At 52.0% G+C, this 14,244-nt stretch overlaps 1 protein-coding gene across 1 annotated transcript; it reads right to left on the bottom strand.

Moving 5' to 3' along the window:
• Nucleotides 1–247: 247 nt before the first annotated feature.
• Nucleotides 248–13,980, bottom strand: LOC139589435 (serine/threonine-protein kinase PAK 3-like). Its single transcript, XM_071425905.1, has 13 exons — nucleotides 13,888–13,980; nucleotides 8,430–8,467; nucleotides 7,922–8,044; nucleotides 7,298–7,420; nucleotides 6,992–7,071; nucleotides 5,881–5,944; nucleotides 4,585–4,633; nucleotides 3,342–3,454; nucleotides 2,701–2,818; nucleotides 1,955–2,054; nucleotides 1,329–1,525; nucleotides 727–864; nucleotides 248–337 (listed from the first exon to the last, which is right to left on the bottom strand). The coding sequence occupies exons 1-13, from the start codon at nucleotides 13,978–13,980 to the stop codon at nucleotides 248–250; spliced, it is 1,326 nt and encodes a 441-aa protein (XP_071282006.1).
• Between the last annotated feature and the right edge of the window lie 264 nt (nucleotides 13,981–14,244).

Below are 14,244 nucleotides of genomic sequence, written 5' to 3'. Positions count from 1 at the left end.
CCCTGTCACAAACCCCATAGAAGAAACACCTGACCAATCAGAAGCAAATTTAGAGCTTATTCACAGGGTGAGAACAAAGGGAAGCTTCCAGCACAGTGAAGGTTTTATTTATTATAGTATTTATTTTGCCTATTAGAATACAGAGACTACGAACTATGACCTAGAAACTAGAAACTACAAACTACGAGCTATAATCTACAAACTACAAACTACAAAGTGCAAACAAGAACAATGGCCTCTTCCAGGGCTAGTATCTCCTGTTGGCCATAAACTGCTGCGTGGCCATGATCAGAGGCGTCAGCTCGGAGGTCGGCTTGGCTGATGTTACAAATGGATGCTGCCCAAAGAGAAAAACATGAACTGGTACTTTCCTCACAGGCTGAAACAGGCTTTCTCTGGCTACCAGAAAGATACAGAAAGAAGAAAAGGAGGGCATTCTGGGCACCACTGTCTCCACATCCAGGACCTTGCTACATGAGGCAAAATGGCTCCCAATCCCACAAATCCGTGACTCCAGATGTCTTCAGCTTAAGGAGATTTGGTCTAGGTGACCTTGAAAGGCTCCTTCCAAGGCATCCTAGGCCAGGATTCTCCTTTGTTTTCCTTTGCAAGCCCCCAGAGGGGAGATTCTTAGGAGCGGGCCCCATCAGACGCCTTGGACTTGAGCAGATGAGGAGCCCCTGGCAGCGGGCAGCTGGCGCAGCCTGCAGCCGCTTTGCCTTTTACCTGCAGCAGTTCCTGGGCAGACCAGCGCCTGTCCTCGTCCCTCTCCAGGCAGCAGTGCAGAAAGTCTCGCAACCACGCCGACTGTTGCCTGGGCTTCTGCAGCTTTGGCCTGCCCCCGCTGCTGATCAGCTCTTGAACCTAGAGAAGAAGGAAATGCCACGCTCTACCTGTCTCCTTCGCACCCCAAACTGCTCACCCAAACATACACCCCACGGGACAGGCTCCACTCTCCCGTGGCACTTTACTCCCTGCCAGAGCCTGGCAGATACCTTTCCTACCCCTACTGAAAGAACACAAAGCCACAGGCAGCCATAGCCAGTCCAATAGGCAAAGGCTCTTGCCTTCACCCCTGATTTCACTGGCTGATGGGGACTAAAAGCCCAGCTTTGCCCTTTTGTCAAAGCTTCCCTCAAGCAAAAGGCATCACCATTTTTTGTGCGGTTCGTGCACTGCAATGGCAAGGGGACGATCTGGACAAGGAGCACGAGAGACTATGCAGCCTGGCACCTCTCATTTCCAGGTGTTAGCAAGCTTGCCAGGCAGAAGAATGGGAGCAGATTATGTTTGGGTGTCAGCAGTATCTGAGAGCAGTTGCAGCGCACCGTGCGGGAGGTTTTCATCCGGTAAGGAGGCGCCCCTTCCACCATCTCGATCCCCACAATGCCAAAGGACCAGATGTCCACTTTGGGGCCATAGAGCTTCCTGGTGAAGATTTCTGGCGCCATCCAGTAAGTGGTCCCAACAGCTGATCTCCGTTTGCTCTGCTCAGCGGTCAGCTGAGCAGCAAGGCCAAAATCAGCTGAGGAGAAAAAACAGGCCAGCGTGAATGAGGAAAGCAAAGCAAAGAAATCCCCACTGTACCAATGTCCAAGAGGGCAGCGTGGAACCCGGCTGCCAGCAAGGGGCCATGCTGCCATTCCTCTGGCCTGCAGCCGAGGAAATACGGAATTGGCCACTTAGCAAAAGCCCCAGCTTTCAGGCAGTGGCTTTTAGTGCCCTGAAGCTATTAGACTGTAAGTGCCTTGCTTGGGAAGGGACACACGCACAAGCCAAAGGCACTCCTGAGCCCTTGTTCCCAGCAACACCTCCCTGCACCTTGGGGCTGTGCTCTGCACTTGTATCAGGGCAGCCTGGACTGCCACAGGCACCACTGCAGGGAACCGGCAGTCACCCAAAGGCAGCCCCACACCGCAGCCTGCCACGGCTGAGCCTGGCCAACAACACCCACCCAACTTGACGGATCCGTCCAGACGCAGGAGAATGTTGTGGCTTTTGACGTCCCGGTGGATCACTTGCTTGGAGTGAAGGAAATCCAGGCCTTGCAGGCACTGAGAGAGGAAAAAGAAACACCAGCCTAAGTGGATTTCATCCCACAAGCGGGGAAGTGGCACATCTGCAACACTGCAACATTCCTGGGCCATGCTGAGCCATGGCACGACAGGCTGCTGGCAAGGGCAAGAGCTTGCTGCTCCAACACGAGGACAGCAGTGCCTTTCTAAGTGAGGGTGTGTTTGCTTCTGAAAGAGAAAGGACAATTGTTCCTCCGGCCACTGCCCTGCAACCACAGACTGAAGCAGCACTGCTGCAGTGGCTGTGCTCTCTCCAGCCAGACAAGAGTGGATGCTTTTGCAAACACCCCTTTGGTGCAAGGCTCTCTTGGAGGCTGAGCTCCATGACAGCCCAGTGTGTATCTTTGTCTGTGCCACTTATTTTACATTGTGCCACCAGCAACTTTGCCCGTCCAGGGAAGGAATGCAGCACACACAGGCTCCAGGCAAGTGTTTAGAGAAGCAAACACAAACACACTAGAAGAAGGGCAGGGACACTGGCAGGCACTTCAGATGCTCTTGCTACTGCCAGTCATAAGAGAAAGGCAGCAAGGAGACTCAGAAGATGAAATCACTCCTCTCCTTGTCACCCATTTGGAAGGACCATCCCGACCAAGGCATGGGAAGCACAGGCACCATCCCTTACCTCCCGAGAGACAGCTGCTATCTCTCCTTCTGCCAGGCGAGTCTCCCTGATGACATCGTGTAAGGAACCTCCGTCCATGAATTCCATCACGAGCCAGAGTTCCTCGTCCAGCAGGTAGCTGAAAGGAGGAAACAACAGCCTGGAGATGAAGGCGTGCACTCACACCACCTGATGGATTCTTGTTTCTGTGTCTCTCTCAGAGGAAGACAGGAGGAAGTGAGCAGTCATTCACTACGCTCTACAGGCCTTGAACTCTGGGCAATCTAAAACACTGCTTGGTATATCCACACCAACGAACAGGCCAAGGGAAATACAATCCGCAGTGCTTCGGCAACACTTCAGACCCATGGGGAAAAAATCCAACCCCAAAGCCAACAAATCCATGGGGAGAGAGCACAGGAACTTTGAGGCTGTTGGCTCAGTAAGATAGGGCCAAGTCCGGCCTTTGAAAGCGCCCTTCAAACTCGGTATGCCAGGAAAGAGTAATGCAGCCCCAATGCAATCTCCTCCCAAGACACTGTAGATCAGCCCAGAAACAGGAATGAACAGCTCCATCCTCTGCCATCCACCAAAGGAGTGCTTGAACCTCTGGCTTGCAGGATGTGAATGACCTTTCACAGCAGAACAGCAGAGCCACTCACCTGTCTACATAGTTGACAAGGTTGGCGTGCTTATTGCCACGCATGACCTGGATTTCATTCAGGCACAGTTCGCTGCCGCTCTCTTGCAGGAGACTAATTTTCTTTATGGCCACCTAAAACGACATGGAAAACCATGAACCAAAGAAGTCTGTGGCACAGGACCACAAGGGCAACATGGAGACAGTGATTATGGGATGACAGTGCTGGGCTGGGCCAAGCTGCCTTGTGACAGGACATCAGACCGCCTGCTCGGGCACCTCCCAGGACACAGAGCCACATAGCCTCTGCCTTGGAAACCTGGCAGAAACACGCTCTAAGCTCTCCACCTCAGAGGTCTAACAACACTCACTGTGCCCAGGGCCAGTCTTCTCCCATGGCCTTACTTTATCATCCCCATGCTCATTCACACACCTCTTGCAAGCAGGAAGCCATTTTGTGCCAGTAAAAATGGAGCAAAACTGCTGGGAAACCATTGGCACTTCTAGGGGATTGGATCATTACTCCAGCGGTCACTGGCATTCTCCATGGCACAACAACAAAGCAAACAGTTAGAGATGTGGCAGATAAAATGCTGTCCTAAAAACATCCTGAGGGCTATTCCTCCTAAGAAATACAACCCTACATACTTCACGATGAAAAAATGCCACGATGATGAAAACATCATTAAGGACACCTCCAACAACCACAATCCTAGCACTTCCTCACTCCAGGAATTTTCATTTTGCTCCACTCAAATACTTTTCTTCACACCACTGACTTTTGCAATTACTGCCTGACTGTAAAAAGAAATAACCCAGGCCATGATCTTCTAGGGATATACACCGGGCTATGAGCAGGGCTTAGGCCCTTGAGAGACTCCTTGCAGACCACTCTGTCTAAGCACAGTTCCAAGGGCAGCACTGCAGGTGCCTACAGAACTATCAGCACGATTCCCATCTATTTGCTAACAGCCAGAAAAGAGAACTCAGGAACCCTGCAGCCCCAAAGAGCAGTGCCATGCTCTGAGACACCACCTGGGCACTAAGACCCAGCCAGCGTGTCCTCCTCTGGCCTCCTTGCATTCCCAGGGGCAGCTGAGAAGGACAAAATCTGTCCCCACTGTATTTGGCAGGGAGGACACTGCTCTGCACTTCATCTGCCTTTGCAGCAAAGCTCTCCTGGCCACCCAAAGCTCAGCCACAGCTCACAGCAGAGGGGAGGGCACTCGAGAGCTGCAGAAGCTGCGGCGCTGCTTGGCGCTTACCTCTTCTCCTGTGGCAGTCTCCACTGCCATGCACACCGTGCCGAAACCCCTAGAAACAAAACAGCAGCGGAGAAAGAAGAAGTCCTTTAGTCCCTGCCACTGCAAGACACTGCAGTCCAATGGCAAATAAGTCCTGGGGCAAACAGTAAATGGAATAGGACAGATTCTCCTCTGGGTCTTTTCCCCCTTTTCTCTTTCTGTATCTGTACATGTGTGGGATTTTTCCAGGAACTTGCCAGTTGGGCCTTCTCACACTTCTCCCTGGAGCCTGTCTGCCAAACTCAAGCACCACTACTGAGGCCTTCTGAGAAGGCTGAGGCCACGGAACAGCCATTGCAGGAAAGCCTCCAGACACAGATCCCTTCTCCAGCTTGCAAGGAAGTTAGTGCCCGGCCACAGCTGCAGCCACAGCCAGAGCAGGGAAAGGCTTCCATTGCTGCACACACAAATGGAGAAGTCCTCAAAACACAGGATGCTTGGACAGCGGCGTTCTGAGTCCAGAGCTGTTGTCAGCTGCTTCTCTTCGGTGCACCAGACACCTGGAGGACTCTGCTTTTCTGAAGATTTCTCGTACATTTGCCTTCTCACAGGGAAAATGTTGCAAATCAGTCCCATTTCCAGTCAGCAGAGCCGGCTTTCAAAGGGAACAGCTTGGTGGATCCTTTGCAGGAAAGGCCTAAACCCCACAGGATCCACCAGGGTTCTGCCATCAGCCAGATGATGCCTTTTCCTCTGGAGTGCATTGGCACTGGCCATTGCCCTGAAGCTTTGTCTTTTGCCACCTCAGCTACAAAAGAGAGCTGCTTCTTTCATTTCTGCTTTTGGCTGCTAGGCTAGGTGGTGGCCATCCAGACCACTGAATCTTGCTTTCAGCAAAATACTGGAAAGAAATGTTACCCAGAGCTGTTCCCTGACAGCTGTCAGCTGCTGACTTGACCTCTGAGGCAACAAAGTTTCTCCTCCTTTCATTCCCACGCATTCTGTATTCTTTTGAGACATGCCAAAATGATTTCTCCTAGGAAGAGCGGCAATCAGGTGCAACAGACTTGAGGGACAGGAGATCTGCCAGGTGCTGCTCTTTGCCGCAGAAAAGACATTGCCAGCGTCCAGGTGTCTTTGCCGCCCTGCCTTCGGACCACAGCTGTAAATGCTGACCAGTACTGAGAGATCATCAGGCATCATCCTAACGCAGTGTCTGAACAGCTTTGGAGCTTGCCTGACGTCGCTCTGGGGAGATGTGACGCCAGCAAAATGCACAGGCCCTGCCTTTGAAGAAGGAGCTGTGGCTGCACTCACCCTTTGCCAATGGTTTCCAGCTCTGTGTATTCAGCCTCAGGATCTCCCTCGCTCACCAGCATCTCTGTAAAAATCCCAAGGAAAGATGCTCACTTCAAAAGAGATCCCACCCTGCAGCAGATCAGAAAGGCAGCCCCACTCTCTGCGACTCTGGGCCCTTTCAACTCAGGCAGTCGGCAAACAACAACACCACCGCACCACCACCACCACCACCTCAGAAACAACAGCAGCAAGACGAGCAGCCCTGCAGCACAGATGGCCTGTACCAAACTAGACGTCTAAACTAAAATCTAAGCACGTGCAGAAACAGTCAGAGGATACAGGGATCAGAAAGCTGTAACCAAGAGAACTGGTTGTTGTCTAGAAATGTTAAGGGCAGCAGGAATAACAAAACCTTGCTGTTCCTGGCAATCAACACTCTGTGACCTTCAAGCAAAGCTTTAATCCTTGCAAACATCAAAGGCATCTTGGCTCCTGGAATCAATTGTTCTCAACAGCTGCCCTTTGCAGAACAGCAAGAATATTGCAGAGTGCTTCCAGCAGAAGCACAATCTGCAGCTTTAAGCAGGACAATTTTGCCTAAACAATGGCCTTCTGCCTTTCAGGAGCAGCAGCTCATGTTCCAACCTACTGTGCTGGGCCTTAGGAATGAGGTGCCTGAGCCTTTAGGACAGGCCGAGTTCTGAAGATGACCTTGGCCGTGCCCCACAGGAGCTCCTTGAGGCCTACTCATTGGCTGGGTCACGGCCTCCTGCTCAGCCAGAAACAATCTCTGGTTTGCCTTTTGCCTCCAGGGGAGCTCAGGCAAAGCCAAGCCAGGCTGAGCTGCTCTCAGAGGCAGGAGCAACACCCCGGTGACCCCTCACCACCTCAAAGCACAACAACAGGTCCTGTGTGGAGGCCTCAGGAGCTGGCACTCAGCTGAGGAGGAACAGGAGCTGGGACAGCTCATGCCGACACACGCACACACAGGGCACTGCTCCAGCAGACAAGGATCACAAAGGACGTACTCAGCATGGCCAGGCACTTGTCCTCTGTCCTCTCTCCCAGCTGCTCTCTGCTGCCAGAGGAGCTACTGGTGCTCCAGATGCACGAGCTGCTCCCGCTGCACTTGCCAGCTTGGGGACTGGAGGCTCCTTCAGAGCCTTCTGCTGCAGCTCCTGCAGGTGCCAGGACAGAGGAGGTGGAGCTCTGGGAAAAGAAATGAGTGAGGTCACAAATGTGCCTGGCAGAGGTGCCCCTGCCATCCCATTTCAAATGCAAGCCCCCGGGAAGATGCTGCTGGCCACAGCCAGGGCTCTTCACCTCTCAGCTTTTGCAGCCCGCTTCTCCAGCTCAAGGCCCAAAATCCAAAGGCTGCTTTTACACCACGGACAAAATGACACCACACACACTGCTAACCAAAGCAGGCACTTACTGATGATGTTTGCTCTGGGCCTGGGCTGACAGCAGGGGCAGGTTCATGAGCACCTTCCTCCTCTTCAGCCTCTTCCTCGCGTGCAGAGGCAGCCAGAGCAGGTGCTGACGCTGCCCTTCTGCTCTGGGGACACACAGCAGCATGAGGGACAGGAAAGAACCTGGCATTCACCACCTCACCTATATTCAGCTACAGGCCCCGCTGCATCTCAGCTGTTCCTTTAGCTACTGACAGCTGCTGTCTGCGCAGGGCCAGGTCCCTCCTGGGGACAGTGTCTCCTCATATCCTGCAAGCTTCTGAACTGCACCTTTGCACTGCTCTCTTCACTGGGGACAGGGAGCCTGCACAGCCACTGGCCACCAAGGGCCTCACTTGTACCCCAGCAGCATGCCAAGACATCCTAATGCTACCTCCTGTCTCTTGCTAAGACAAATTCACAGCCCCTTTCAGAACAGTAGGAAGGTGATCCCTGAACTTCCAAGTTCCAGGCCTCACTGCCTGCGGGAAGGGCAGGAAAGATTCCAGCCCTCAGCATCTTCAGCCAGGCACGGGAGGTGCTGTCTGATCAGAAACTTGCAGCTATGCTTTGCTCCAGCCACAGGACTGCCCAGAGCTGCCACTTACTGATGCTGCATGCTCAGGCCCTGCAGTGGCAGCAGGTACACTTTGCTGGGCATCTTCCTCCCCTTGGGCCTCTTCTTCAGGAAGACACACAGCCACTGGAGGCTCCGAGGTTCCCTTTGGGCTCTGCAGACAGACAGCAGCGTCAGGGACACGTAACCTCCTTTATATTCAGCTCTAGACCCAGATGCACTCAGGAGAAAGCATCTGCAGAGAAATGGGATTCTAAGGTGCTCAGACTCAAGTAGAATGGGCCAGCTAGATGGGACTGCACTCTCTTGTACAGGAGAAATTCCATCATGGCAGCCACCACTTTCAGCTGCTTAAAAGTTCTGGAAAGGAACGGGAGAAAACAGCCCTGGGTCCTCCTGCTGCTGCTGTTGCTGCAAAGGGCCTGGGCTGTACTTTCATTCATCCAGCCAGGCTGGCACCGGACTGCAACCGGCCCAGCTCACAGCTTGCTCCGCAATTGCCAAATACTACCAAGGCCAGAGGCTCCTTTGCCACTCACCCAAAGAGCGGATTCTCTCCAGGCACGGCTGATGTGACCTGCAACACACAAGGGAAAAAGAACCAGATGCTCTAAGAAAACTGCCTGTGCTGGCCATGCCCACCCCAAAGTCAACCCAAAGACAGAGCATTCTGCTTTCACTACACCACTCCAGCAGCATCCCTTGTGGCACACAGCAAGCAAGACAACAGCAGCACAACATACTGCCTGGTGTCTACCTTTTCTCCTCTTTGGCCACTCAACCCCTAGAAACTTGAGACTGAGAAAGTCTACAAGTGGTTCTCTAACAGTCATTGCTTCTGCCCCACCTCACCCAGCAGCCCCTACAGCTCCTGTAGGCGCTCTTTCCTGTATTTCCTCCTCTCTTTCCTGTATTTCAGTCTTCTCAAGACATTGCATGCAGCAATTGCCATGAGCTTACTGAAAACCTTTCCCCAGGGAGGCTTCACCCAAGTCCCTCTGAGCCATGGTGGCAGTTCTATCATGACACAGCACAGGAACAGCTCCTGTGTGTGGGAGCATACAAGAACTCCTCAGAAATGGCTGTCTCAGAGGCCTTTACAAAGCACATTCTGTGATTTCATCACAGAACAAATGGCTCTTTTAGCGCGCAGGAAGTGTCAAGTTCCACAGGCACATGCTGGGATGAGGGAATGCAGACAAGAAGCCTTGAACTGAGGGACTTTGCCTCAGTCCTGGAGAGCAGTGCACAGCTTTTACAAGGACTCCTGCCAAGCTCTCTCTCCCAGTCTTCCCATCCTGGAAGTTGTCTTGCTTGAGCCAGCAAACTGAGGAGACTCCAGACTCCATTGCCACAGGCCGTGGCACGGCAGGAGCGGAATCCCCGCAGGCTACATCACAAATGCTGCCCATGCCCCACTGGCTAGAGACACGCCCTTCTTAGCTGGAGCTGTGGGCACGGGCGTTACCCAGCTGAAGGCCTCTTTGTGGCATTTGGGTTTCCATATGCTGCACTGAAGAAAAACGTCTACTTACGTGCCAGGTGGGTGAAAAAGTACCCGGAATAAGCCACGGTAAAAGCCGTGAAAGCTGCAGCACACACTCCCTCCATGGCTGGAGCAGTGCTGCTCAATCTGCAAGGGACAAAGCCTGTAGGGAGAAAAGAAAAAAACTCAGAGTCCTGCTGGCAGAGACCTCGTCGATCAGCAGGCTCCCCTGCAGTGAGCGTGCCGCAGAGCTGCTCTGCACACTGAGCCCTTCCCGGCCTCGGCACAGCAACTCTGCCTGACAACGCTGCCATGCGGCCGCTGACATCACAATAGCAGTGCCCTGGGCTGCTTTGTGAGTTCATGCACAGAACCACACCTTCTCCACAGATAATGCCAAAAAAAGCCTGCAGCTTTCTCCTCTGCTACAAAGCCACACAGAAAGCCCTCCTAGTCCATCACCTGTTGCTCAAGGCATCTAAGAGTAAAAACACACTAAGCCCCTCTAGCCCACACTGAGAAGCTGAGCACTGAGAAGGGAGCAGGATGTGAGGAACCACATTAGTGCTCTTTGGCCACTATTGCTTCTGAGCAAAAACCAGAAGGCTTCTTCCAGCGGGACCTCCCTTAGTTCCAGAAAGCAGCAAACTATCAGAACCCAGGAAATTCCTCTGGCTGCCCTGGAGGGCTCAAGCCGCTGCCCGGGGGCTCAGAGACTTTGGCACAGAGCCCAAGACACCTGTGCCTTTGATTTAGCCCTTGGAAAAAACAGTCACCAATCTTGATATGAAGAATTACAAGTCAAAAGGGTTTAAGTAGAATAATAGGTAGTTTGTCACCAGCTGAAAAATAGATTTTTGAGGTTTTGAAAATGACCGCTTGGGGGTCTCAAGATGGAGGAATTTGGATGTGCCTTGTCCTTCTTCCTCCTTCTTCCTAGCCACCATCTTCTGAGTGATGTTGGCACTTTTAGATTGGTTTAGAGGAGAAGCGCACTGTCTCACATAGGTGATAGGTATTGGGAAGTTATTGTAAATAGTGTACACATAGTTTTGGGTATAAAAAGACAACACTGCCTCTGAGGTGGGCAGAGTGTCTCAACCCAACCTGCTAGACAGACCTTGTCGGGTCGGAGAAAGAATATCATAGATAAGAAACAATAAACAACCTTGAGACCAAGAACAGAAGAGTTCCCACTCCTTCTTCAACTGCCGGGCTGAGGAAAGAGACTTTCTAACGCATCTCAGGGTCACTCTGACCAGCAGAGATTGCAAGAGCAAACAGGGAGAAGCACGACTTCAATGACATTGAGAGTTTCCTCCTAGGTACAGAGACAAGGCCATGTGTCTTTCAGCACTGTTTATTCAAAACATTTTACATCACTGCCGTGGCTGGGATTTCAGCAAGGAAACGCCATGACAGGAAATGCAAGGAGGATCCTTCTCTCTGACTCACTCTAGCAGAGAGGCCTTGGCACCAAAGCACCACCACCATTTTTTCCCCCCACTTATGTCCTTCCTCAGTAATTTTTAGAACACAGGGCTGAGATGGGTGGCACTGAAGTGACAGCTCTGACACACAGCTGAAACCATCAGGGCCAGGGGGGCATGTGCGACTGTTTTTCTTCTCCAGCAGAACAAGGCAAGCCAGAGTGCTGACACTGATACCAAGCGAGTGCAGCCAAGCCCAAAGGGAGTGCAGCCAAGCCAAGTGCAGCCCAGCAGGCTGGTAGGAAGAGGCAGCAAAGCGGCAGATCCCATTGCCACGCACACGCCCGGCGTGGCGGACTGATGGCAGCGGCAGTGCCAAACAGAGCTCCGCAGGGAGAGACAGACACCCATCACCATCGCCACTGCCACCAGCACTGCCGCAGAGAGGGAGCAGCAAACTGCCACTGCAGGGCCAGAGCTGCTCCCGGCAGCACCAGCAGCCCCCATCTACCATCAGAACCATGCTGGAAGCCCTGGCCATCCTGTCTTTGCTCCAGGGGCCCCGTGTGACACTGCACCTCTCTTGCTTAAGCCATTACCTCTTTCGCACAATTTTCTTCCTATTGTCGTCTACTGCTTTTTTTTTTCTTTTTCCCCTCACTACATTATAACTCTAACATTCTCAGCTTCTCATAGATTGGTTTTTCCATTGTCCCCCTCCATTGTGGTGGAGAAGGGGAGAGAGGAGAGGCTTTCCCAGGACTATCTCAAGATGAGGACATAGAAAGGAGGGAAGGCCTTAGAAAGAAAAAACCACACTCAGGATGCCTCTTTGGGAGGGAAGCAAATGTGCAAGCTTCTTAATATCCAGCCACAAATCTCTGGAGTCTTGACAGCCAAGAAGCACAGGTAGCTGCAAACCTTGTTGTGAGACACTGGAGGACATTGCTGGCTCAAGCCCTTTCAGGCGCTTGTAGGTGGGGAAAGGGGCAGATCAAGCCTTGCTCTGCTGAGGCCATGCCCTACTCTGCACGCCCCACACCCCCAGGCCTGCATCCCAGCCCAGCTGTGGCCGCTGATCCCTGGCACACCAGAGGCTCCACACCTGTGTCTGGAGCCCCTAACCCAGCTCCTAAATGGCCAGGTGAGTGGCAGCCCCATGTGGGGGAAGGCCCCAGGAAAGCCAAAGGCTCTTTACCTCGGGATGTGTGGCCACCACATCTCTTGACCCTACCTCCGCTTGGTCTCATTTGCAAGCTGAGCTTCCTATCCCCTTTCAAAGCCTTTCACAGTCTAGTGCTCTGTCAACAGTGCCTCAGTTCCATGGTGGGAATTCTGAAGTCCTTTCAGAGAAGCCTTGCCTGAAAGAGAACAGGTCTGGCTTGCAGTGCATTGCCCTGGAGGCCTTAGGAAGTTGCTTTGCCAGCCCTTACCCACTTACTGGCCAAAAAACACATGTGAAAGACTGAAGCTTTGCCAGCTGTGACAGTGGCCCAAAGAGAAGGCAGTTAGGGGCAAAATAAGGAGAATTATTTTGGTGCTGGCACGCACATCAGGTACCAGGTAGGTGAGAAAAGCCATCTGTAAATAGCTCAGCTGACAATCAGGGAGGGGAAGGTGCAAAGAAAAGCAGAGGTAGAAATCTCAAAGGAATGAGAGGACTATGGACAGAAGTTGAAACTAGCCTAAAGAAAAAGAAAAAAAAGAGTAATTGGATAAAATACTGAAAAAATTAAGCAAGTCTTCTCTTGGTGCTGGATGGTGCATTGGGGGATAGTGTTGGCAGCTTGGGTGCCCATCCCAAAGCCATCACGTGTTTTCCCTCTGCTCTGAGACGGGTTCAGACAGGCTGTTGATCTGCATGGCCACTCCCAGTTGGCCCCAGAGTCCTCTCCACTTCATGATCAGCTCACCATAAGTTTTCTGGCTGTCATCCGTTGTGGCTTCTCTTCTCCTGAGCCTTGGTGTTGGTCACTGTTGTCTGAGGTGTGGCTGTGTGGTCATTTTTGGCCCGTGCCCTCCAGGACAAACCCCCACACTCCCCCTTTTTTGTTTTATTTAAAATGAAAGGTATAACAATCATAGTAAAAATAATATCTTCTTATAGCTAAAACCAACACAATACTTAGTAGATTTTAACAAAACTTGGGAATTAAAATAAACAGGTGGGTTCATATGGAAGACATAACCAAACAATAAGTAAATACAATTTTCATTTGCCCTCACTTCTCAGGCCCTGACTCCCAGACGGCTCCCGCCACTTCATTCCCCCTCACTTACCCACAAAACAAAAGAGAACAGAAAATCAAAGCCAAAAGACTTGGGGTGACACCTTTCCCGAGTGGCCTTCAGCAAAAACACACAAGTCAAAAGAAAAGGTTTCATGGGGGACTAGAATGGGGGAACCTTCCGGTGATGCAGGGCACAGGACTCCTGTGGGGGCAACAGAGTCGGTCCTCCAGCTGTTTTATTCTCAACTTCTATTATAGCTCTGACCTATGAAATATGTATTGCAGCAAAAATGGGAGTCTGCTAATACAAGAGGAAAGCAGGGGCAGGGTTGAGGGCAGTCAGAAAGTGGGATAGGGTAGAATCCAGGATGCCTGCCAGGGCCATCCTGGCAAGGGGTCAGAAGAGGAGGGGAGATGGCAGATGGCTGGTGGCTCGCCTATGCTTGCTCTTCAGCAGGTTCCATCTCCCGGCCTGTCCTTCCCAGGGACAATGGGTTCAAGGAAGCAGGGGTGGAACAGGAAAACTGGGAAAGGAAGTCTATCAAATATTGTGCAACTAAAATTTAAATTTAAATGGTAGTCAAATATACCGTCAGTTACCACCAAACATAGCAAAGTAAATGATTTTCAATAATCACGGTATCAAATGTATATTGAAACGATAAACAGGAGACCATGGGAGAGGTTAAAGTCTAGGGGACATTCTTCCAGGCCACAGCCCCGGGAAGTGCCCTAGCAGGCCCACAGGCCTCCACAGTGGCTCAGGGCAGGTCCCAACTGCACAAGTTTTCACTCCCTCATGTTGGCCTTGGTTCCCGTGGCAGAACTTGCCTTCCCGCTGGACACTCACTTGCGCCTGAGCCCCTGGAGAAGCCCGGCTCCCTCCCCCTCTGCCCACAGCCACAGCAGCATCCCCAGCAGTGACACCACTGCTCTGCTCCATTCTGCCCTACTCTGCTCCTCTAGCCACAGCTGCAATGCCTCTATCTCCACAAGAGCTTGTGGAGACTTGTGAAGGAAGAAGACCTTTGCACGCTTCCAAACCCTGTCACAAACCCCATAGAAGAAACACCTGACCAATCAGAAGCAAATTTAGAGCTTATTCACAGGGTGAGAACAAAGGGAAGCTTCCAGCACAGTGAAGGTTTTATTTATTATAGTATTTATTTTGCCTATTAGAATACAGAGACTACGAACTATGACCTAG

The sequence above is a fragment of the Agelaius tricolor genome, unplaced genomic scaffold, assembly GCF_023055355.1.
Source record: "Agelaius tricolor isolate 1412-34295 unplaced genomic scaffold, bAgeTri1.0.p SCAF_4, whole genome shotgun sequence".
Taxonomy (NCBI): domain Eukaryota; kingdom Metazoa; phylum Chordata; class Aves; order Passeriformes; family Icteridae; genus Agelaius; species Agelaius tricolor.
Note: the sequence above shows the minus strand (reverse complement) of the source record. Positions and strands in the feature narration are given on the sequence as shown.

Coding starts and splice junctions, on each gene's coding strand:
- LOC139589435 (XM_071425905.1), bottom strand. CDS start 13,980: ATGGAGCAGAGCAGTGGTGTCACTGCTGGGGATGCTGCTGTGGCTGTG. Junction 8,468..13,887: donor CTCCAGGGGCTCAGGCGCAA/GTGAGTGTCCAG, acceptor TGTGTGTTGCAG/GTCACATCAGCCGTGCCTGG. Junction 338..726: donor CTGCCCAGGAACTGCTGCAG/GTAAAAGGCAAA, acceptor CTCTTTGGGCAG/CATCCATTTGTAACATCAGC.